Below are 24862 nucleotides of genomic sequence, written 5' to 3' on the forward strand. Positions count from 1 at the left end.
CTACTAATTTACAGCATACACTTTGGTGACGCCTAATCTATAAACTTGATCTTGCAAATATCAGCATCAATATCATCAATAATAATAAGATCTTGAAATATAAACGAAATTTTTAATAATAAATTTGATCCAGTCTTAGTGGCTTAAAACCTGAAAAACTCTATTAAGACCGTTTTCTCGAGTGGCAGTTAAAATAAGACTTTGCTATCTGCTCGAAAAACCCACTATCACATAAAGCTGCAGTTTAGAAAATTCTGCTGCCTGGTCGAGTAACAATAACATAGTGGTGTTATGCTCAGCAAATGTGCATTAAAGCCTTAAAACTGGATTGCCGTAACCTGATTTTTAAAATTAACTGTCACATTATTGACTCGACAAATAAATACATATGTGTTGAAATTAGAAATTTAGCTGGGAGTTCGAGTTGCTGTTAGAATTAGCCCTCACATAAGCCCCCGTGAACCCCCAGAACCTTTATCTGTCCAAGAAATGTTAACCGGCACTCTAAAAACTGGCCCTAAGTCTCTAAACCTTCTGAATGTGCAGTTGAAAGATTAAGTATCATTGGGCAAATAATATTACCAGATCTTTGCCGAATCCCTTGCAATAATAATAGAAATCCCCGGCACTTACCTTTGCCATCGAGGGCGAGAACCTCGGAGGCGTTAACCATCGAATTGGCGCTCCCATCTGCCAGTTGGGGCATGGTGATCGATGGAGCCGTGGCCGTGGTGGTCGCCGTGCTCGAGGATGTGGCTCCCGCTGCGGTGGACATGATGGAGGCGGCACTGATCAGCAGCATGGAGCCGGACGAGGATGCCGTTGGCGTGGATGTGACAACCGATGCCGATGACGCCGACGATGGCAGCGATGTCTTGGCCATCGAGGCATCCTTGGCATTGGCCTTCAGGCCGTGTCCGTGGCCATGGCCGTGACTGTTGCTCATGTTCATGTTGCCGCTGGTGTTGCTATTGGCATTCGCAGATGTGGCATTTCCTGTCGCCTCACCAGAATTCAGTTCGAAGCGTTTCCTCTTGGATTCACTGCAAAATCGAGCGAGATGGCAATAGTTAGTTATAGTAGGTGGGCAATTAAATCCATCAGATAAATCAAAAATATGAATGTGACAAGAGTGAAAGCCTAAGAAACCTAACTATCAATGTTGGTTAATAGGTTGTAAATATTGTTAGCCATGTTAAAACATAGAAATACCAATTTGTATGACCTAATAACCAATTAAATACGTCTAATAACCCATTACAGGTTATATTTAACAGTAAACCCTGCTTCTTTCTCAAATCACATTCGTATTTATGGATCCATAGCTCACCTAACATCCGAGTGCAGATCATTGCCAGCTCCCAATCCCTCGACCTGGGCCGCCTTCAGCTTCTGGCCCAGATAGTTGCCCGCCGTGGTGGCGGTGTGGGCAAATGTGGGCACTCCAGCACCGCTCTCACCCGCCGCCGTCGAGGATGTGGAATTCGGAGCCCTGGATGGCGGTGTTTGCTTGGCGATTTTATCGCCTCCCTGCCCTGCCGCATTCGTTGCTGCTCCAGAACCGGGAGCAGCTCCTCCAGCCGACGAATCCTCACCACTGGCCTTCACATTGGCCATGACCACAGTCTGGTAGCCCGGCTTAAAGCCATTCAGGGTTACGCCCTGTGCCGGGGCAGCGGCTGGAGTAGCATTGCTGGCGATGCTGCTACCGGTGGCTAAAATGTGGAAAGATTGGGAAAATTAGTATCCGTTTTATGATTAGTTTTAAATACAATAAGAAAGTAACAACCTTCGGCAAGCCAAAGGTGATATAGCCTTGCAATATCAGGCAAATAAAATCATACGTTTGTTACAGAAATCGTATATTCGGAAGATTTGTTTAAAAATATACTGATATACCGATATACATAAGATCATATTTTAAAAAACCAAGCTATAGAAATTTTAAAATTATTGCATACCCCTGAGTAGAAGAAAATATGATTAAAAACAATGCAGCTATATTTTTAATCATATTATTTTATCATTATTTTCGGATTGTACTAATGACAGCTTTATGATATAGTTACAGCCTGAAAGCTTTAATACGCAGGAACTAGTTTGCATAAAAACGGACAAACAAACGGACAGGCGGACATGGCTAGATCAACTCGTCTAGTGATGCTGATCAAGAATATAGATACTTTATAGACACGGAAGTCTCCTTCACTGCTTTACAAGCTTCTGACTAAAATCATATTAATAGGTAGTAATGCCGTACATTAAATTTCTAAAAATCTATCCTTATTAACCAATTTGCCTGAACAATAGCATACTACAATGGAATATTCCATTCCCTTAGACATCAAACGTAACCCACCATTATAGCCCTCGGCATTGATAGCTTTTGGACCTGTTTTGGCCAGCGGATCGTTGGCTTCTGCCCGAGAATCCGCTCCCTTGGCAGCCGTGCCCGCTGGCTCGGTGGCCGTCTCCGGTTTGCCGGCTCCCTTGGCGGCGGCTGTGGCCGTGGCTCCCGTCGCCGTTGTCGCCTCGCCCGCACTGGCCGCACTGGCTCCAGTGGCCGGTGTGCCGGCTGTGGCCACAGTGGCTGCTCCGGCTGTTGCTGCTGCCGCCTCCTCGTCGGCGGCGGCTTTGCTCTTGGCCTCGCCGCCCGCTGAGATCTCTGGTGGAGCAGCTCCAGCTGTTGCTGCTGCTGTGGCCGCAGGTGTTGCTGCTGCTGCTGCTGCTGTTGCCGCCGCCGCCGCATTCTTTTCGCTAGCAGTCGCACTACTAGACTTGCCGGCATCCGTTTTATCCGTTGCTCCTGTCGCTGGATTTGCCGATGTTGCTGCTGCTGTAGATGTTGTTGCCGATGAAGAAGCCGCCGCCGCTGCTGCTGCAGCCGCTTTGGCCACCTTTTCGCCGGCAGCCGTTGCCTCAACGGCCTTCGATGCGGCACTTGCCTTCTCGGCGGCACTTTCGGCCGCTTTGGCCGCATCCGCTGCCGCTTTCTCCGCCACACGCTCCCGCTCGGCAGCCCGTTCGGCACGCTCACGTTCCGCAACGGCTGACGAACGACCGCCGGACTTTTGCTGCTGCTCACGCTGCAGACGCGTCATCACGCCCGTGGTCATCGAATCTATGATGCACTGCGGCTGAGCGGCCTGGGCCTTGGCAGGATTACGCGAGCTGCGCGTCCGCTGGCGGGATTTGCGAAGCAACTGCTTGTAATTCTCGGTCTTCTTGCTGAGGTAGTAGTAGCGTACGCAGTCCTGAGGCGATTTGCGATCCAAACTGGCGGCAATGGCGCCAAAGTTCTTCGGATGCTGCAAATACTTCTCCTTGAAGGTCTCCTTCTCCCCGGCCGTCCACATATTGAGGGCCTTACGCTGCTGATGCACTGCCACCATATCCTCGATGCGTCCGTTTTCGTTGTGATAGGCGCAACGCCGCTGGCGGGCATCGTGCATTAGAGGCGGTATCACCGCATACGATCGCATCTTCTTGTCCTCCAGGGCCTGCTCTTGCAACCCATCCATGATCTCCTCCAGATCCGCTTCGGATTTAATGCGCGAACCGACGCGATTGAAGCGCTCTTTATCCTCACGCTGCTTTCGCAGCTCCGTGAAGACCTTCTCGAAGAACTCGCGATTCTTGGCCTCGCGTGCTTTCCGCTTGGCACTCGCCTCCATTCGCTCGCAACGGCGCTGCCAATCGGCCTGCTCCTTGAGGTATTTCTCCACCAATCCCTGATTGTACACCCAGCGCTCGGCCTTCAGCTTCCGGATGTGCAATAGCAGGGGCGCACGCACTTGACTCTGATGCTGGCGTATCAACACGGTGAGGGCCTCCACATCGAGGGGCTGATTGTACAGGGGCAACCAGGGACGTCCGGCCACTGATCCCGGGGAGGATTCATCGGCCGCTGCATTCTGCAGCATGGAATGTTGCGCTTGGGCCGTCTTCCGATTGGCCGCATAGATCTTTTCGGCCAGCATTTGACTGCGCCATGCCAGCTCGACCACCTCCTCCGGCTTATCGTTGTTGTTGTCGCTCAACTCCTTGGCGGCATTCTGCTCCTTGGCCAGGGTGGCCTCCTCCATTAGCGTCTTCTCCTTCTTGCGCAGCGTCTCCATTGTCGTCTCGGCGGACTTGATCTCGTTGTCCACCTTCTGGATCTGCATGAGCAGGTCCTCCTTGGCGCTGGTCCGTCCGCGCTCCTCGATCGAACTATCGCTGGGCAGCGTGGGCGAAATGGCCTCCACCTGGTGGTTGTTAAAAATTTGGTTTAGTCGGGGTTTATGCTCAGACATGGGAAGAGCTCTGCTTGAATCAAGTGCTCGCAAGATTTTCACGATATGTCAAACTTGATAGGTTATATGTTGTAGGGTTGACCCCTAGAGGGCAAAAAAATAACGAATCTCAACCCTAAAAAGTTGCACAACCCTCTTTTTTATTGGGAGCATTCCGGTTTTCTTTTTCTGGGTTTTTTTTCGGGGAAAAAATTACCAAAAGACATTTATAAAAAAATTTTATTTTTAAGTTTTTAATATTTTTCAAGATCATCAAATTTTCAAATGAATAAAAAATATTAAGCAGCTATCGAGCATTCAAGGGCCTAAAATAATCACGCACAAATCACTAATTTCACAACCCTAGTGATTTGTGAAATCACTTTTAAATCTCATTTTAGGTGTCTAAAAGTATGCAACAATATATTTAAAAGTACAAAAATGTATTCCTTCTTTCACTGCATACTTTTAGATACCTAAAATGGCACTTAAAAGCGATTTGAAAATCCATAATTGATTTTGCTGTGTTTAGTGAGGACAAGTTTATATAGAGATTTCCTTTCTTTTAAATTTGTTTAATATGTGTTTTATTTTTGAAAAAATATATTTAAATCAGAGTGGTATTTTAAAAATATAATTTACAATTAATGGTGATGCCGCACAAATCACTAGACGCTTTTTAAACTCAGAAATACAAAGAATTCATTTAGAAATACTACTATCCTTTATTCACTGCATACTTTTAGACACCTTACGTATTTTAAAAGCGATTTCTAAGCCGTGGTGATTTGTGTGATATTTCTCAGTCACTAGATCTTTTAAATAATAAGATTAAGTTTATAATTCTTAATAATTTCAGAATTTTAACCCAAGTATTGGATTTGTCCCTCTGGCCTCTATGTATGACTAGTGAAACAACAAGTTTAGTACTTGAAACAGGTGCGATGGCAAAGAATTCACATAAAAATCCCTCATGGACTTCAAGCAGCTCTCTTCCTGGGTCTTAAAATTCACTGTCCACTCACCTGAGGATGGTAGGCCTCCGTGCTGGCGGATCCGGTATTTCCCAAGCCCGTTCCGGCGGCAACATTGCCACTGCTGCCGCTGTGACTCGCCGTCGATCCCGCCGTGGAAACGGTGATGCTGCCCGCCGGTTGGCTCACTCCGGAGGACATGCTGCTCGCCGCTGGTTGGGATCGGCTCTGGGATTGAGAGGCATGTTGCTGCTGCTGCTGCTGCTGTTGCTGTTGTTGCTGTTGCATCTGCTGCTGTTGCTGCTGGGGCAGCGTGTCCACCTTGAGTTGCATGCCCATTGGCGTGGTGACCACTTGTCGGCACATGTCATTGTGACTCTGCTGCCGACTGCTGTTCATCTGCTGCTGCTGCTGCTGCTGCTGTTGTTGTTGCTGCTGTTGCACTTGGGCTGGCGAGGATCGCTGGTGTTGCTGGTGTGCCTGATGTTGCTGCTGCTGCTGCTGATGTTGCTGCTGCTGATGCTGCGGGTGTGGTGGCAGGTGATTCATGCTGGCATTGGCCTCGCTGAGCCGTTGCTTCTTGTACGGCTGCTGGCCGCCAAATGGCTCGGGCGGATGTTGTTGTTGCTGCTGCTGTTGCTGTTGTTGCAGCTGCAATTGCTGTCGCTGGTTGACCGCCGCCGCAGCAACGGCCACCGCTGTGGCATTGCTCAGGTACTCGCTGGTATATTGGAGAGCCTGTGAGTGGGGCATCAGGATGCGCCCCAGATTCCCGACCATTATGCTGCTAACGGCGGAGGATGAGGCGGACATTGCTCCCGCGGCACTGGGATTGCCGCCCTGTTGTTGCTGCTGCTGTTGCTGCTGCTGCTGCTGCTGTTGCTGCTGCTGCTGGGAGGGATTACTATTTGGTTGGCTGGCATAGTGGGGCATGGCTTCCATGACCAGAACTCCGCTGGATTGCGACACCTGGACGACACCGCCGCTGCCGGGTGGACCTGATCCACCACTTCCACCTCCTCCACCGCTGCCGCCGCCGCTGTTGCTATTGGAACTTTGGCCAGAAACGTTGCCTTTACCCCCCGAAACCGCCGCCGCAGCCGCTCGAGCTGCTGCCCTTTGATATTCGGGCATGGATGCTGCTGCCTGCTGTTGCTGCTGCTGCTGTTGTTGCTGCTGTTGCTGCTGCTGCTGAATTTGGGTGTGACGCGAGTAGGGATTCTCACGGTAGGTGGGCGCCGGGGCAATGCTATAGCCCGTGTTCTGGATAAAACGATGCTGCGGGGGCGGTGGCGGGTAACCGGTGTTGACGGCCGCCGCTGCTGCTGCCGCTGCTGCTGCTGCCGCTGCTGCACTGCTGCTGTTGCTGCCGCCGCTGCTGTTGCCGCTGCCAGGATTTCCAGGACGAGGTGGTGACAATGGACTGGCCGCCGCTCTCGAGGATTGCTGCTGCTGCTGCTGCTGCTGTTGTTGCTGCTGCTGCTGTTGCATCTGCTGCTGCTGCTGTTGGTGGTGGTGGTGGATCTGCGGATGCATGGTGGTGCGCTGCTCCTGCTGCTGCTGCTGGTGGTGCGACTGGTGCTGCTGCTGCTGCTGTAGCTGCTGCTGCAGCTGCTTGGCATACTGCGGCACCTGCTCGAGGCCCCTGTACGACCAGTGGGGGCGAAAGGAGAGGAACACATCAGATTATTAAATTGTTGTCCAATTTATTCACTTATTTTTCTAATCTAGCGGCCGATTTCTCAATTTCAGTTTAAGTTAACATCAAGTTAAATTGTTTAAAAAGACAACTGCATTTTATCAATGCAATGTTAATTTAACAGACTACTCAACTTCATGTTAAGACAACATGGAGTTAAATTGTTTCGTTCGTTTTCTCAATGCAAAGTTAATTTAACAGATCTCTCAACGTAACCTCAAGTTGACCGCTTTTAAATTGTTTAAAAAACAAATTCGTTTTCTCAAAATAATGTTTAATTAACAGATGACTTCTCTTACAGTCAAGATGTGTGATTTACCTAGAACAAAAGTTAACAGAACATTGAGAAATCGGCCGTAAATGTAAATGTTGGCAATGATGCTTAGTGCAAGGCAAAGAAAGGAACCTCCTAAATTATTTTCTTACAGGTCCAAAAATAACCACAAATTCATTTTTTTAATATGGCATCACTTCTAAACAAAATAGGCAATAAAAACACCAAAATATATTTTTTTAAATTAACTAACTTTCTCTTTTCAGACCCTAACCCTATTTCGGATTTTAATATATGTTTTAAAGATGTAGCTAATAAATCAGTATTTATCTTAGAATCGTAAATTGACTTTCACTATTTTATTTAAGTATATAAAATACTATCTCCAATTTAAAGGTTTAATTATAATTAATAAATTCTATATATTTAGCCTGTTTAATGGCATCGATTATAGTGATTTAACGGCATGCCCGTGTACTATAATGTTTTTTAACAAATATAAAATAAATTGAGACCTAAACTAAACATCCTTCATTAACAATTTTGAAAATACATATATTCTTTTTAAAAAAGATTATTAAAAACTTAAAAAAGCATAAAATAGGTTTCCATTAATATATGCCTAAAGAGGCAAAAGAGTCTAAAAATTATTCACATATACATACATTAGCTATGTGACTAACGTTTAATTTACGACCTAGACTCGGAAAGAATCTTGTCTATTATCATTATTATAGGGTTGTTATATCCCTTTACTATTTTATCCGTCATCATAAATAATGATATTATAATGAATGATTTATTAGATAATGAATTATAAGGATCAAAAAAAACTGTCATTATTATATTCTCTTTTTTAGAACACCCATAATAAAGTGATCATCTCTAACCAAACCTGGTTCTAGTCAGTTCTTAAATTTCCCAGCTAATCGTATAATTATAATGATATTAAAACAAATGATTTACTATCTATTGAAAAGATTAAGTAAGTAAACTGCGATTATAATATTCTCTTTAATCATATGTATGGAAATTCCGAAAACCTTGAACCGTAATCAAGCGATCATCTCTAACCAAATCTGGTTCTGTTCAGATCTTAAATTTTCCAGCTAATCGTGTAATGCTAGTTCTAGGACTTGGACTAGCTACCCACAGATCAGTATACGCACTGCGATCTGCAATTCCATTTACAGACAAACGAGATATACTGAAATAAATGGAACCAACTAAGGCTTGACCCCGTTTTTGCGGCAATCTAAGATAATCGGATGATCGCATCATATAATTTAGCATATCTGCATAATACGGCTCCACGCTGCTATATATATATCTATAATATAAATTATATAATATATATTATAAAGTGGATTATAAGCGGGGCACGACGATCTAACGGTTGATTTAGTGGGCTTTATGCTCTATTATTATTATTATTATTTTTGTTATTGGGGACACGAACCCCGGCCGGTCTCGAACCTGTGCGAGCGAGATGGGCTGTGTGTGTGTGTGTGTGCGAACCTAGTGTTGGCATCTCTGTCGTTTTCGTGATGCGCCGCCATGTGCTGCCGCAATCGAGCATGCTCGCTTCAAACATGTTCGATGTTGGCGGTCAGTCGTGTGGGCATCAACCGCGTCGGCAGCGACAGAACGACGTCAGCAGAGGCAGCGAGCTAACATTTGTTGTTGCCCGATTTTATCCCACACAGTGGTGGCTTCAAAATTAGCTATACCCCTCTCAAGTGTGTTGGCTAATTTGGCTTTTAATGGAAAAGTTGAAGTTACCAACATTTAAAAGCTAATAGATTAAAAAAAGGCATTTAAAACCCACTTCTGTACACATTATACATTTAAGAACATTTTGTGTACAAGTATTTAAAGTTGTTAAATTGGAATTAATGACTAAATGTTATATTTCTTTTTGAAAGAGAGAAATAAAAAATAGGTTGGCAATTTTCATTAAATTCTGTGAATAATTGTAATTGTTTTTGCTACTTATAGTTTTTAAAAGTAGACCGAAATGCTCGTTATTAATATTTATAAGCCTTGCTAGAAAAGAGCACTTATAATTGTCAATGGCAACATAGTATTGCATTTGTTATTAATATTTATAAGCAAGTTTAAAGAGTGTAAGCCGTTTTTAATAAGAGTCACAATAGTTATTACTTTGTTGTATTTCAGACTGCAAATATTAGACTAGATTCAATAAATAAATAGCAAAGCATTAAAAAAAAATTATTAGACTAAATTACTTTGAGTTTTAGCGAAGAGTTAATTAATTTTTATATGGTATAAACTTTATGAGCAATAAATACATACTGAAATTAAAATTCAAATGCCAATATACAAGCTGTTTCATAATTTTATACAATTAAAAAAAAAAATTCATATCCCAATGACTATAAGAATATTAATTTTAGAAATATAAGTAATTTCTTGCATATTTTTTCAATATTTACTAAAATCTGTACAAAAATCTAATTGAAACTTTTTTTAAACAAATTTTATTTAAATGCCTTTTTGTCTGGTTGCGAATTTTTCAATAAAATGATTGGTTTTATTAGTAACAATAATAAACGCATTTGATGGAACTTCTGATTTTGTGATTAACGTGCGACGCTTTTGACCCGCTGCCGCTGCCTCTGCCGACGTCGACGTCAACGCACCGTCGCGACCTCATGCATCAACGTCACAAACATACAAACATACAAACAAACAAACACACACACACACACACACATAGAGGCCCGTTTATTAATTCATTAAATATTAATTCAATGCGAGTGCGAAAGAGATGGCCTGCGAGCGCCGCGCAATGTTGCCAAACTTCACAGTTGAACCATTCTTTTATTTAGAAAACATCAAAAATTCAAGGCTTTTGTCCACAGCTCGCTTTTAAAATGAAACAAGAAGAGCTGAGACACAATGATGTAGCGAAATCATCAATCATGAATGACGACAACCCATGCGAGAAATCGCCAAGCGCAAAAAATCATAAAAGGCCAAGAATATTTATTTATTTATGTATCTTGTTATATTCCCATATTTCTTTTTGTATTAGTTTTATACTTTAGTTTTGTATACTTTTAGTTTTATATCTTTTTTTTTTAAATTAAATGTATTATATTACCCATTTTTTTGGATTGGTTTTTGTTATTCTTTATTTCAATTTTAATTATTATTTGTAGCTGTGTAATTTTTTTCATTGATTATTTTAATGATTTCTTTTATTTAAATTAAATGTATTATTTTACCCATTTTTTGATTTATTTTTTATTGTTATTTTCAATTTTTATTATTATTTGTAGCTTTATAATTTTTTTTTATTGATTATTTTATTGAATGTGATTATTTTGTTTTAATTATAAATTTTTCCCAACTAGATACAAGATTTTTTACTTTAATCCTTCTACTTTGGTTCCTTATCTTTTATATTTATTTGCCTTATTAAAGCTTTATGTGTATATGTACTCATGTAACTGCATACATATGGTACATAAACTTTGACCTTTCTGGTTTTCTTCAAGCTTTTCTCTTTCTTTTCAGGTTCTTCTACTTATTATTCTATATATTAATAGTTTGTAAATTCCCTTTGACCTTGCCTAATGGCTAATTTTCTTTATATTTATGATGCCTTCTTGCTTTTAACTATTTTTACTTGATGATTTTGTGATTACCCCTATAAACTTATATAATTTTATTATAACTTTTCCAGATATGATAAACTCTATAAATTTTGACCGCATATATAGTGTGATTTTGAACTTTACATTTCCTATATTATACTGTAATTTTGTTTACTTTTTACTTGATGTTACCTATAAACTTATATCATATTATTATAACTTTTTCCAGATATGATAAACTCTATAGATTTTGACCGCATATAGTGTGATTTTGAGCTTTATATATTTCCTATATTTTACTGTAATTTTGTTTACTTCATTTTATTTTGCCTGCTTTTTGTTCCTTTCTTCCTTCGCAAAGAACGCAAAATGTTTGCCTTATTTTTTTTAGCTTTTGATTTCACTGGTTTGACATGTTTGTTGAGATGTTTTACCTGGAAAGAAAAGGAGAAAACGAGAAATTAGCCATTGTTATGTGGGGAAAATAATGTTTACAATTTAAATACATATGTATGTAGAATAAAATGAGTTGAAAGCTGAGAAACCCAAAGGCAAAAATGATGTTATATGTATTTTCTTTTCCAATAGCATAACATTTGCATTAGGTTGAATATTATTATTATAAGACTTAAGATATTTCAAAGTAACTTCTTAGTAAATATGAATTAATCAATGTTATTTCAAGTTTTTAATTTTTAATAAAACACAAAGTAAGTAAAAACTTTTATTTTAACACTTTTCCCTTTGTATCGAACCTAAACTTTAATGCGAATGAAGGGGTAAAAGAGAACCGCAGAAATCTTAATTCATGTCAAAGGAAAAGCTTTGGCTAATAAGCTTTCCTCTCCAGTTTCTTTTTCTACTCCGCCATTTCTGTTTTCCATCTTCAGTTTCTTCTCGTTTAGCATTTCCCCCGCTTTTAGCTGATTCCTTAAACATTTCCCTCGTTTTTCTGCTTTAAAGTTCGACCAAACAAAAAGGAAAATGGAAAATAATTAAAACCCGAACCCGCACAGCTTTGTTTTCGTTTGAAAAAGTTTGAAAACAACATGCAGCCAGAAAGAGATGGGGTGCATTAAAGGATAGAGATGGGGATATGGAGTAGCTGGGGCGATAGAGAGAGAGAGACAGAGAGAGAAAGCCCACATGTACCGTTATGTGCGCAGTAAGTCATACATATGTATGTGTATGCATGCATACAACACATCCTCTCCATATGTTTCATATACATACATATGTACAGACACATGTGTGCACAGCATCCATGCAATCATTTTGCCACCCACTTCCGCCCACTTTATCATCTGCTTCTTCTTCACTCAGCCACGCCTTGTGTCTGTGTCTGTACATACATACATATGTAATGCACATAATGTGCAAACTGCGAAAAACACAGTAAAATAAAAGAAAACCCCACAAATATTAGAGTTAAACTAACAGTAAAACAGAAAAGATGGAGCATCGAACAAGGAAAACCGCAAAAAAAATAAGGCAAAACAACCAAAAAAAAAAAAAAAAACCAAGGAAAAATATAAAAAGAAATTTCAAAAGGAGAACAAAAAAGGAGAGTAAAACACGATGACGAGGTTTGTAAATGGGGAAATATAGAAACACTGCGAAAAATGAGATATTCCATATCATATTGTCTTTTTTATGTAAATATTATGCCCGTAACTCTTTTTTAATTGTTTTTTTTTTTTTTTGTTAATATTACTAAAGAGCTATAGTATTAAAATATATAATACACATTTAAAAATATATAATGAAACATTCCCAACATTATCCTTTTTTTTAAATTGTATCCCCTCATTGTTCTTTGATATCTCATATACATATATGTATCATCTTCATACATATATGATTTTTTTATATTTAATCACGTTACTTGAATAACAATTTAATTTATAAATGTATTAGACATATTTATATTCCTACTTCAAAGTTGCTTAGTAATACTTTTTTTCTCCAAGTGCACATACAGCAAATGGCTGTCTGCTATCGCCCTACCCCCATTTTCCCACTTTCCCGCCCAATTTTCCACATTTCTCCCCACCTTTTCAACTGCAGCGCAGTATGCAAGCCAACCAAAACAAAAAGCAACCAACTTTTTTTCGTTATCGATTTTTTGGGCGGGAGAAAATGCAGTGGCGTAGGAGAAAAAAAAGGGAGGGGGAGGGGGGGGGGCGATGACAGCCTTGTTATGAATTCCCCAAAGAGAAAGAGAGGGGGGAAAGGAAAAAAGTTTCTAGTTGGAAAAGCCTGTCGTATTTTATATGTTGATTATTATTCTTGGCTCCGGTTTTTTCCCATAGCCATTCATCCATCTGGCTTTTCCTTTAATTTTTCGCCTCATATTTTCCTGCTTTTTTGCACATTTTCCACATTTACCCCCCTTCCCACCCATGCCAACATCCTTTCTATATTTTTGTTGCCTTCTTTTAGGCGTTGAACTTTCCGCGGTTGTTAGAGCAAGACAGCTGCAGCTTTAAAACGTCCTTTGCTATCTGTGTCCCTTTTCATCTTCTAACTCTTCCTCCTCTCCTTTCCCTCTCTCTTTTCCCTATCCTTCCGCCTTGTCTGTCTGTGTGCCATTAAATTCGTTGGAAATTTAATTTGTGCTCGAGACAAGAAAAGCCATGCAAACAGAGACAAAAGCGGATAAAGTGAGATAGCAATAGGGAGAGAGCGTGACAGAGAGAATGATAGAGAGAGAGAGAGAGAAGGGGAGGGTGGACTATACAGAAAGAGATAGAGGGAGATGGAGAGAGACCACGAATTGGATCAGCTGTTTTTTGAGCCGGAATGCCAACTTTTCCCCCCATCGATGGGTGGGCGGCTTTAATGGGGCAAACTCGGCTAAAATAGTTAACCCAGCACGCGAAAAGCACTAAGACCGCTGTGCATTAATCTAATACGATTTAATTGGGCCGTTTGGGTAATCTCTAGTGATTTTATGTACCTTGATTAAGTAACGAAAGCAATGAATAACATTTTCTACTTTCCCAAAAGTTATTATTTAACTTAAATCCGCATTCCATGAAAATTATTTTAGAAGAACCAATTTGTAAAATACATTAAATACATAATGGAGCTAATAGTGATTTCTTGGTCTTGATTACTAACTACTGTTGAACTACTAACGTACCGCCCTTTTAATATTTTTAAAAATCATCATTTCATCATCATCGTTTCATCATCATTTAAAAAAACAAAAATAAATACACAGAACATTCATTTTACAATTTTTAGTCAAATATAAAAATTATTATACACTTAATTACTTTTTTCTATTAAGTTTTGTCAACCATTAACAAACCAATTAGCAATAATTAACCACCAAAAGCGTGACTGGTTCAAAAATTAAGACCATGAGGTTAAGTTAATGCCTAATGGTTTCATTATTGCATAATATATGTATATTATTTTTATTAAACTCTTATTTATAATATTAGGCATCAACGCACTGTGCAAATTGCTTAAGATACAGCGGTCAAATTAGTTCCCAATATTCTACCTATAGTAAATATTTTTGCTAATAACCGATAACTAGTCAATGATAAATGCAATTTAATAATCCCTATGAATGAGAGGGGTTCCCAAAAATGCATTGTAGTGTACGGAATATGAATACTGCCGTTTACCAGGCTCCCAACCAATATCCATTAACTTGTTTATTACCTCTTTAGCATATTAATGAATATCTTTAACCCGTTTCGCTGATATTCCCAGTGTATTTTTAAGTGGGTGATTCATTTTCTAATCACATTGCACGATCGATGCAAGGGTCAGTTAAGTTTAATCGATTAAGTGTAGCAAAACGAAGCAATGGATGTTATTGTCACTTCTATATGTCTATATCTATATCTATATCTATATTCCACCATCTATCACTGCTAAAACACAAACACACCGAGGCACTTGAATATTAATGACCTGAAATTGCACATTTGCATTTACCCATTTAGTAGTTCAATGTACAACACACACAGCCCACAGCAAAAGCTTGTCTATCGATGAGTTATCATCCCGCCGTCGCTTTGGTTTTCCCTCGCACACCTCGCACACACCTGTCACACACTACACCTCATGAATATAGAGAGCGTCGTATACTAAATTATAGCAAAAGTAAAAAAAAGAAGAGAAAAAACAAGGCAAAAAAGAGAAGGGGCAGTGGAAAAAAAACCGCAAATGACTCATGACCATTCAGATTAGTGTTATTATTATGACAGTGGGCGTCGTACATTCCCCTCGACCCCATATAACAATCTCTTTGTCATAACTCTGGGTCTGGGTTTTAATATCATTTGATAGATAGCCCTATGTCACAATCTGAGAGCCATATAAAACCAAGTATTTTTGGAAATGTGATTAAATGCAAGTACTATATAGAGTATCATATGAAATATATGAGATATGGTTAAAAATAGTATTAGTAGATCTTTATTTGGTATTTATACCCGTTACTCGTAGAGTAAAAGGGTATACTAGATTCGTCGGAAAGTATGTAACAGGCAAAAGGAAGCGTTTCCGACCCCATAAAGTAAATATATTCTTGATCAGGATCACTAGCCGAGTCGATCTAGCCATGTCCGTCTGTCCGTCTGTCCGTCTGTCCGTCTGTCCGTCTGTCCGTCTGTCCGTCTGTCCGTCTGTCTGTCCGTCCGGATGAACGCTGAGATCTTGGAAACTATGAGAGCTAGGCTATTGAGATTTGGCGTGCAGATTCCTGAGCTTCTTACGCAGCGCAAGTTTGTTTCAGTAGAGTGCCACGCCCACTCTAACGCCCACAAACCGCCCAAAACTGTGGCACTTACAGTTTTGATGCTAGAATAAAAATTTTAACTGAAATGTATTGTTCTCATCAGTACCTATCGATTGACCTAAAAAAAAGTTTGCCACGCCCACTTTAACGCCCACAAACCGCCCACAAACTTCAAAAAATCGTAAATATGAACGTGGATATCTCGGAAACTATCAAAGATAGAGAATCGGGATCTCAGATTTAGATTCTGTAGCTTTGTACGCAGCGCAATTTTGTCACGCGAATATGCCACGCCCACTATAACGCCCACAAACCGCCCAAACCTGTGGCGTCCACAATTGTTATGCTAGATGAAAAATTTTAACTGAAATGTATTGACCTCGTCAATACCTATCGATTGATCCAAAAACAAATTTGCCACGCCCACTCTAACGCCCAGAACGCTTAAATCTGTCTACCGCCGGTAGGTGGCGTATTTAAATCTCGCTTTGCTGCTTGCATATCTCCATTTCCCTTTGGTCCCTTAAGCTGAGTAACGGGTATCTGATAGTCGAGGTACTCGACTATAGCGTTCTTCCTTGTTTTGTTTAGTATTTTAATTTGTAATATATGGATATGGATATAAATAGTATTAGTATCTATTTATTTGGTATTTTTGTTTAGTATTTTAATTTTTAATATTATAAATGTATCAGTTTTCCAAAATTTTTATTTAATATTATATTTATATATATTTTTACAATCATAACCAAAGTATTCGTGACATAGTAATACTAGAAATATAAAACTATATCGTGTATATAAAGATTTGAAGATCATAAATATTATTCCAGTAAATTAGATTAATTTAATAAAAACTGAGTTTGAGCAAAGAGTACATATTAAAATACCCACATTTTCACTTGACAATAAATCAATTTACAAAATGTAGTCGCATATTGGCATAACAGTTCCAATTGCATGGTTGGGCTGTTATTTTTAGCGCAATTTCAAAATAAATTGTTGACTATTTCCGTGTCTAATTACGTTTACCCAGCACACACGTATGTACACAAATGAGAAATCAGAGTAAATTACCCTAGCACACATGTGTCACAGCTATTTGCTTATCTTTGCGTTATTTTATGAATAAAAAAAAAAGATATTAAAACCGAAGGGGTTTGACTTTCAAGGCGTTTAATTTTATGCCATTCAAAGTACAATTGGCAAACGAAAAGTGCATCGAAGGCAGGTTTCTTGGCTACAGTCAATTTTCAGGGATGGCAGACTAACGATAAATCGTTGAAAACGCATACCTGCACCTATTAGTTATTTATCCATTTATAAAATATATTTTATAGTAAACTATTTGGAAATACGGAGTTGCTCATATTAGTTTTTTATTTATTTATGAAATATATTATACACTGAACTATTTGAAAATACAGACTTGCAATGCATAGAAGGCAGGTTTCTTGGCTATAGTCATCTATTAGGGATGGCAGACTAGCGCTAAATGGGTAAAAATGCATACCTGCTCATATTGGTCGTTTAATCTATTAATAAATATTATAAAATACATATTTGCTCATATAAGTTTTTTATCCATTTTAAAAAACAATTTTTTAAATAAAAAAAAATTAGTTGGGGTGGATACTTTTAGGCCATAATCGATTATTAATAGGGTCGTTTTGATGGCTCTCATCTCTATATATTTTCCTTTTCTCTACACACGCAGTTTTTTAAAGCAAACCTCAGCCAATTTCTTTCCTTGCTGTCTTGCCCCTTCAATAATATTTGTTGTTTCTTTCTGTTTGATATTTAAGCCAGCTGTTTTAACAGCTGTTCTCCACATCCAAAGATAGTCAGCAATTTGCTTTGACGTTCTTTGTTCGCTTTTAAGCCCTTGGGATATTTTATTTCTTACGCAAAGTCAGCGATGAAAATTGTTATGATATTCAAGTAAGTTCACTCAAATTGCAAGAGATCAGCAAAATGGAGAAATTGTGATAAGAAAAAGGGGAAAAGAAATCAGAGAAATTCAATGCAGCCATCTATGCTTGTGGATTTTTGAGGTAAATTAGCAAAAATAGGTAGCCTTTGCTATTTGAATACACATAAATGTATATGTATAGCGTACATTGTAAACGTTTATGGCTTCAGTTTGTTAATCATTGAAAAGGCAAATTAAATAAGAGTGTAGGAATGTCAATACAAATAAGATCGCATACAAACTCTACAGATTCTGGGAATAAATACAAACGTACATATATATATTGTAACATTTCACCAACTTGCGAATTTTCGCATGAGGTTGCGAAAGCTATTTCCTGATGAAAATGGAGAGATCGAAAGGGTGCATAATGGCCCCCATCTCCTGTATTTTCATAGCTGTACATTGAACTTTTGCCAGCACATGCTTTAAAAAACACATCTAAATATACATATGTACATATCTATGAATAGGAAGAATATCGTGGAAAAGGAGCATTGCGGTGTGATTAGGTGCGATTTATTGCAAGCGTTCACATGAATTTCAACTCTGGCCTGAAAAGCAAGAGCTTCATAAACAATTGAAATACCCATACAAAATCTACGTCCACCTAAAATAGGCACACAGCGAAAAAAATATGTTTACCCATATTGAAAAAATAATAAAAGTTATGTTTTGGAAATGGTTATGGTTTGGAAATATTCAAATAACACGATTATTTTGTTTTTAGTAATATTAAAAAGCTATTTAAAATTATTAAGTGTAAAATATTGTAAGATATTGATTACATATATCTTTTTGAAAGCAATTAACAATTTAAGATTTTTTTTATCTATGCATATATATATTCTATTATAATATTAGTAAAGTTTATGAATCATTTTATAGTGGACACTTAGCACACATTCTATTATAGTATTAATAAACCAATTAAATTAAAAATCATTGTGGTTTATAACTGTGGTTAATAGTAATTATCAATGATTTCAGTCTAAAGTTTGTAATAGTGAAGGAGACGTTCCGACCCCATAAAGTATATACATATATTCTTGATCAGCATCTCTAGACGAGTCGATCTGGTCATGTCCGCCTGTCCGCCTGTCCGTCTGTCCGTCCGTCTGTCCGTTTCTATGCAAACTAGTGTCTCAGTTTAAAAGTTATCGGAATGAAACCTTCCCGAAAGTCTTATTTCTATTGCAAGTAGTATATAAGACGGAATGAGCCGGATTGGACAACTATATCCCTAGGAATAATCAAATCATATTTTAAAATATTTAAAAAAAAATTTAAACTTCAGTGTTTTTTAACATAAAAACTTTTACTCTTGGGAATATCATTCTTTTAATATTGCAGAATTTCGAATAAAAGAAAAAAGAACGGACATCTTTATCATATAGCTGCCCTAGGAACGATCGGATAATTAATGTCAAAGTAATACGAAGACCGTTATATTTCGATTTCGCTAAACATATACGGTAATAAATTGAAATGGAACCTTATCTTAAAATTTCTGTAATTAGTTTTTAGTTTTCTAAATATCGGATAGCCCTGTACATACAATGCTCCCACGGGAACGACCTGCAAGGGTATAGATACTTCTACTTGCCGAAGTTACCTTTCTTTCTTGTTATACCCGTTACTCGTAGAGTAAAAGGGTAAACTAGATTCGTCGGAAAGTATGTAACAGGCAGAAGGAAGCGTTTCCGACCCCATAAAGTATATATATTCTTGATCAGGATCACTAGCCGAGTCGATCTAGCCATGTCCGTCTGTCCGTCTGTCCGTCTGTCCGTCTGTCCGTCTGTCTGTCCGTCCGGATGAACGCTGAGATCTTGGAAACTATAAGAGCTAGGCTATTGCGATTAGGCGTGCAGATTCCTGAGCTTCTTACGCAGCGCAAGTTTGTTTCAGCAGAGTGCCACGCCCACTCTAACGCCCACAAACCGCCCAAAACTGTGGCTCCTACAGTTTTCATGCAAGAATAAAAATTTTAACTGAAGTGTATTGTTCTCATCAATACCTATCGATTGACCTAAAAAAAAGTTTGCCACGCCCACTTGAACGCCCACAAACCGCCCACAAACTTCAAAAAATCGTAAATATGATCGCGGAAATCTCGGAAAATATCAAAGATAGAGAAATGGGATTTCAGATTTAGATTCCGTAGGCTTGAGCGCAGCGCAAGTTCGTCACGCGAATATGCCACGCCCACTCTAACACCCACAAACCGCCCAAGCCTGTGGCGCCCACAATTTTTATGCTAGATTAAAAATTTTAACTGAAATGTATTGATCTCGTCAATACCTATCGATTGATCCAAAAAAAACTTTGCCACGCCCACTCTAACGCCCACAACGCTTAAATCTGTCTACCGCCGGTAGGTGGCGCATTTCAATCTCGCTCTGCTGCTTGCATATCTCCATTTACCTTTGGTCCCTTTAGCTGAGTAACGGGTATCTGATAGTCGAGGTACTCGACTATAGCGTTCTTCCTTGTTTTCAATGCTATCTCTAGATTTAAAATTTAAATCAATTTGGTTGATGATTCCAATAATCTATATTCTCGATAACACTTTTAAAATGTGCATTTTAACTTTGTAACATTTTCTCGCAGTGTTTGTACATTAAAAATGTACAAGGGTCGGTAGATGGAACGAAAGAGTTGGTGTACAAAAATGAACTTATCTTATCTGGGTTGTAAAGCGAAAATAAATAAAAAAAAAGCTGCCATGCATCACAACCGAACACACATCCCGGCAACCCAACAACAAGGCACTCTCTCTATCTTTTCCACTCTGACGATCTACTTTTTTATACAACAAACGAATATAAATGCGCGCCAAAACGGGGCCATGAATTAATCTGTTTTTGTTGTTCCTATTTTATTGGTACATATACTTTATTCTTTTCCTTTTGCTGTCATATAGCTAATCTAATCGGAAAGCAGAACGAACACCAATTACGAATGCCGAGTAAAACAAATAATATATAATAAAAGTCATAAGACTTATCGCGCTTTAATCTAGTGTGTGTATGTTTTTTTTTGATCAGGAACGTGACATTGGTCAAACAGAGTTGCGCTCGGCGTTATCAATCGTTATCGCAATCGATTGACGATTGACAACTAAACGCGGAAGAGAATAGGGGAATAATATATTGATTGATAGCAACAGCTTATAAAGGAAAGACAAATTCAGGTAGTCAAGTTGGAAAATGAGGGAACAAAACATTCCGAAAATGTGGATTGTTAAGCATGCGGATTTCGTAGAACATTTATTTCGTATAAAGAAATGTAATACTGACCTTAAAATTAATTTCATAAAACTAAAATTAAATAGTTAACATTTAACATTTATAAAAATGTTCAGTAAATATACTATTAAGCTGAAAACTTTAAGTAGGTCATACATATATGTAATTATTAGATGTTAGGTTTATAGAAAGTTTATAACCTTTTTTAAAATAACAAGGAAATATAAAGGAAGAACTATAACCCACTTACAAACTTTACATCAATTTTTGTAGCTTGGGAATTCGAATTACTTTTAAATGAAATAGATATATGGTAAAAAAAATCGCAATTACATTTGCGTTCTAGTTAACCTATTAACCGTTTCTAAAGGTTTCCTTAACTAAGCAAATAAATTCCAAGAAAGATTCATTTATATCATTAATCACTTAATACACACTCAATTAAAAACACCTTTACTCGAGGTAAGGGGTCGTGACGAACGCACCTTCAACCTACAAAAGTTTAGATATCAATTTTGTGACGAAAAATGCTTGTTAATTCGACTAAATAAATACACTTTATAAAATGTTTTCATTCTGAACGCTTCGGTACATTCTATTGCAGAGTGCCCAATAACTATAAATAGTAGTCGCTTTCGCAGTTGTGCGTTCGCCACTACGTGAAATGCCGTCCACAGTGATAATTATCCATGAATCTATAACTAACATTCGATCGATAGACGACTGCAAAAATAGAATAGTTATGCAAAAACCTATTAAAAATTCAACGGGTAATCATCATCAAATTGAATTATAAGCAATCAGGGGGCTGGGTCGGAAAAGGGGGCGGGGTCATTAAAGTTTCAATCGCTGGGAATGCGAACAAATGTCGTCGTTTGCATGCGTCTCTGTCTCCGTCTCTGATTAACTGTAAAACTACTTCTCAATGGAGATTATTTGTATGTACGTTCAGACGGGTTGGAAAAAAAGGGGGGCGGTTGGGGGGGAGGGGTTGGCATGACTCAGATAACTTTAACCGTTTTACGTGGCCTCGAGTGTGCGCTTGTTTTCACAAGTGTATGTGTGAGGTATTGTATTGCGGATACAGATACATTATCAACACACAGACGGGGTCAAAATGTTAGGAGTTGGGGAGGTTTATGAGGTTTGGAATACCATATTGAGAGCTTAGGGTAATTTTGGTAGTGTACACCAAAAAAGAGTATCAGCATGTGCAAAAAAATACGGCATGTTATGTAATATATGTATCTTTTATTCTACAATTCCAAATTCTTACCCTTTTATTATCGCTACGTCCCAGTTTTAATAATACCAATCGTATAGTAGCAGTTAAACGGTTATTGGAAGGATCGATAACAAAAATAGTATTTCGAATGGTAACATTTTCAATTCATTATTTTCGTAAGCAATAGAATTAAACATATCATTTTTAAAAACAAATTGTTGATATCAAATTTTATTTTCAATAAGTTTTTGGAATGAAGACCTCAGCTGCTAGAGCTCTTAATTTAGTTAGCCTATAGTTTTTAACTTTAAGCTAGCTTTATATAAATATAAATAAATAAAAGTTTTTGGAATATTTTCGAAATCTAACTTTAGTTTCGATTAATGTACTTGATTCATACACATTTGCGATCCCCTTCTTTATTTTCGACAATTGTAAGCAATATTTTCGATATCTACAATTTATTTCGATAATGTCAAGAAACACTTTCGATAATTATGTGTTGCAGTTCTATTATTTACCTCCAGTTTAGTAAGCTGTACGCGGTAATTTCAATATTTAACTTAAGTCTATATAACTATAAGCTATAATTTTGCTAACTAGCTTTGGGTTCGATGATTTTAAACGATAATTTCGATAACTTCCTTTATTTTCGATAACCCTGTGCAATATTTGCGAAAATTTTATGAAATATTTTCGTTATCTAACTTTAGTTTTGATGATTGTACTTGATTCATAAACATTCGCGTTGCTTTACTATATTCCTGATAATTGTAAGCAATATTTCCAATTTCGATAATTTCAAGAAACATTTTCGATTCATTTTCGATAGATTCGATAATTATGTGCTGTAGATCTATTATTTATATTCAGTTTAGTTAACTGTACGCGGTAATTTCAATATTTAACTTAAGTCTCTATAACTATAAACGATAATTTTGATAACTATCTATAGTTTCGATGATTTTAAACGATAGTTTCGATATCTTGCCTTATTTTCGATAACCCTGTGCCATATTTTCGATAACCCTGTGCCATATTTGCGAAAGCTATTAATTTGACTAGAGCTGTTTGGCCCAAAGCATCTCGTGGCCTCTTTCCGTTTTTTTTTCGACATCTCTCTGTTATTTTTTACCCCCATCTCCATTGCTCTCCATCGGTCTTGCGTCTCTTTCGTTCGACCAGTATCTCCATCTCTGTCTATCTTGGGGTCGTTGCAGTGCAAAACTATAGTTGAAGGTGATTTCATAATGAGTCCTCCTCGCTTTTTTTTGCCCACTGCCACCCCCTCTGTCACCTCACCTCCCCTCCACCACCACAACCACTCAATTTCTTTTTGTATTATTATTGCTTTTAGCGTTTTTCCTTTGGGGCCGCTGCACTTTTTGTATTGTTGCGCTTTTGCAAAAATAGACATTGTCTGGACGTCGACGTCGACTGCGACTGCGACTGCGACAGCGAACTGCGACGCTGGCATCGACCGCGTCAATTGTTAATTATACTTGGCTTTTCTCTTTTTTTTTCCCCCCCGTCGTTTTCTTTAATTATATTTCATTACGTATGTGCATTTTATTGGCATTTTTTGTGTTTTGCTTTTTCCTCTCGTTTTTTTTTTGTCTGTTATCTTTTTCTGTTGTTCAGCTGTCGCCCCCTGGCGGCCACGACCACAACTGTAAATGCCTCCCCAATGCTATTTATTAGTGGGATAGGTCGGGGGATTTACGATACACGTAATACCCGAATTATTCCAGTTAAGGATGCTTATTATGAAACATTACAACGGTGCGTATTACGAAAGTAATGCTATTAAGCCATATACTAGCGGAAATATACAATATATTCATTGAGTTTTAGTCTTTTTTAACTAACTGAGGCTAACATAATGTCGGAAATATTTAATGTATATTTTACAAAACTAAATAACAGCAATACAAAAAGGTTATAGTTCCTTTTTTTTAAATATATTTTAGCTCTTTATAAGATAACTGGTATATAGGGTAAATTGTTTCCATTCCATTAATCTAATAAAGTATAACATTTTGATTATAAAGATGGTCTATCTTTTATTTTTGGTCTATAAGTATATTTATTATGAATATTAAAAACTGAAAGTGATTCTCTAAAACAATTTCTTACCATTTCTTTACCATTAAAAGGATACAACCTTAATAACGCTTTAAATGCAATTCCAACACTATTTTCCTTTCAAAATGTTATAATGTCCCTGAGAAATTTATAAAGGAAAAAGTTTCTTCTTGGCTTACATACTTGATTATTGATTTAAAAAAAAACCAACTCAAACAGTTTCTGCAACAGCTTGACTTCTAAATATTTAATAAGCTCGTGTTCATTTCCCTTTCTCAAACTTGATACGATATTGTTAGGCAATGGAATGTATGTTACACAATTGCGCGGTGAGTGAAAAATAAGAATATATGTATTCACAATTGACTTCTGGTTAAATGAAAGTCGTTCAACGGACATCTGGAAATAAACTCGGGCGAAAATTCCACTTAAAATCCCAATTCTAATCGACCGAAAACTTTCCAGCAAGGAAGTTCAAATTGATTTACAACACACACCCCACCCCCCCAAATGCAATCTTCAATTGAAGTTTTATTTTTCCCTTCTTCGATTTCCTCTAGTTCCTAAAAAGTTGCCCATAAATAAAAAAACAAGTGAAAAAAGACGGAGAAACTCCCCTTCAAATATTCAAAATGGAAATTCAAAACTTTTGCCAAAGTTACACAAACTACAAAATAGTTTTGGCTCAACAAAGAGCAGAAAAAGAAAAAGAAAAAGAAAAGC

At 38.1% G+C, this 24862-nt stretch overlaps 1 protein-coding gene across 4 annotated transcripts in view; it reads right to left on the reverse strand.

Moving 5' to 3' along the window:
• Positions 1–24862, reverse strand: part of LOC119556670 — a 79390-nt gene that overhangs the window by 31247 nt on the left and 23281 nt on the right. For 2 of the 4 annotated variants that reach the window (XM_037869030.1, XM_037869029.1), the window contains exons 3-6: positions 5300–6912; positions 2360–4247; positions 1331–1715; positions 634–1043 (exon numbers count right to left, since the gene is read on the reverse strand). In XM_037869030.1, coding sequence (XP_037724958.1) covers positions 634–1043; positions 1331–1715; positions 2360–4247; positions 5300–6912 — 4296 coding nt within the window. The remainder of the gene's footprint in view (positions 1–633; positions 1044–1330; positions 1716–2359; positions 4248–5299; positions 6913–24862) is intronic. The other 2 variants (XM_037869032.1, XM_037869031.1) reach the window with 2 other exon arrangements.

The sequence above is a fragment of the Drosophila subpulchrella genome, chromosome X, assembly GCF_014743375.2.
Source record: "Drosophila subpulchrella strain 33 F10 #4 breed RU33 chromosome X, RU_Dsub_v1.1 Primary Assembly, whole genome shotgun sequence".
Lineage (NCBI taxonomy): Eukaryota > Metazoa > Arthropoda > Insecta > Diptera > Drosophilidae > Drosophila > Drosophila subpulchrella.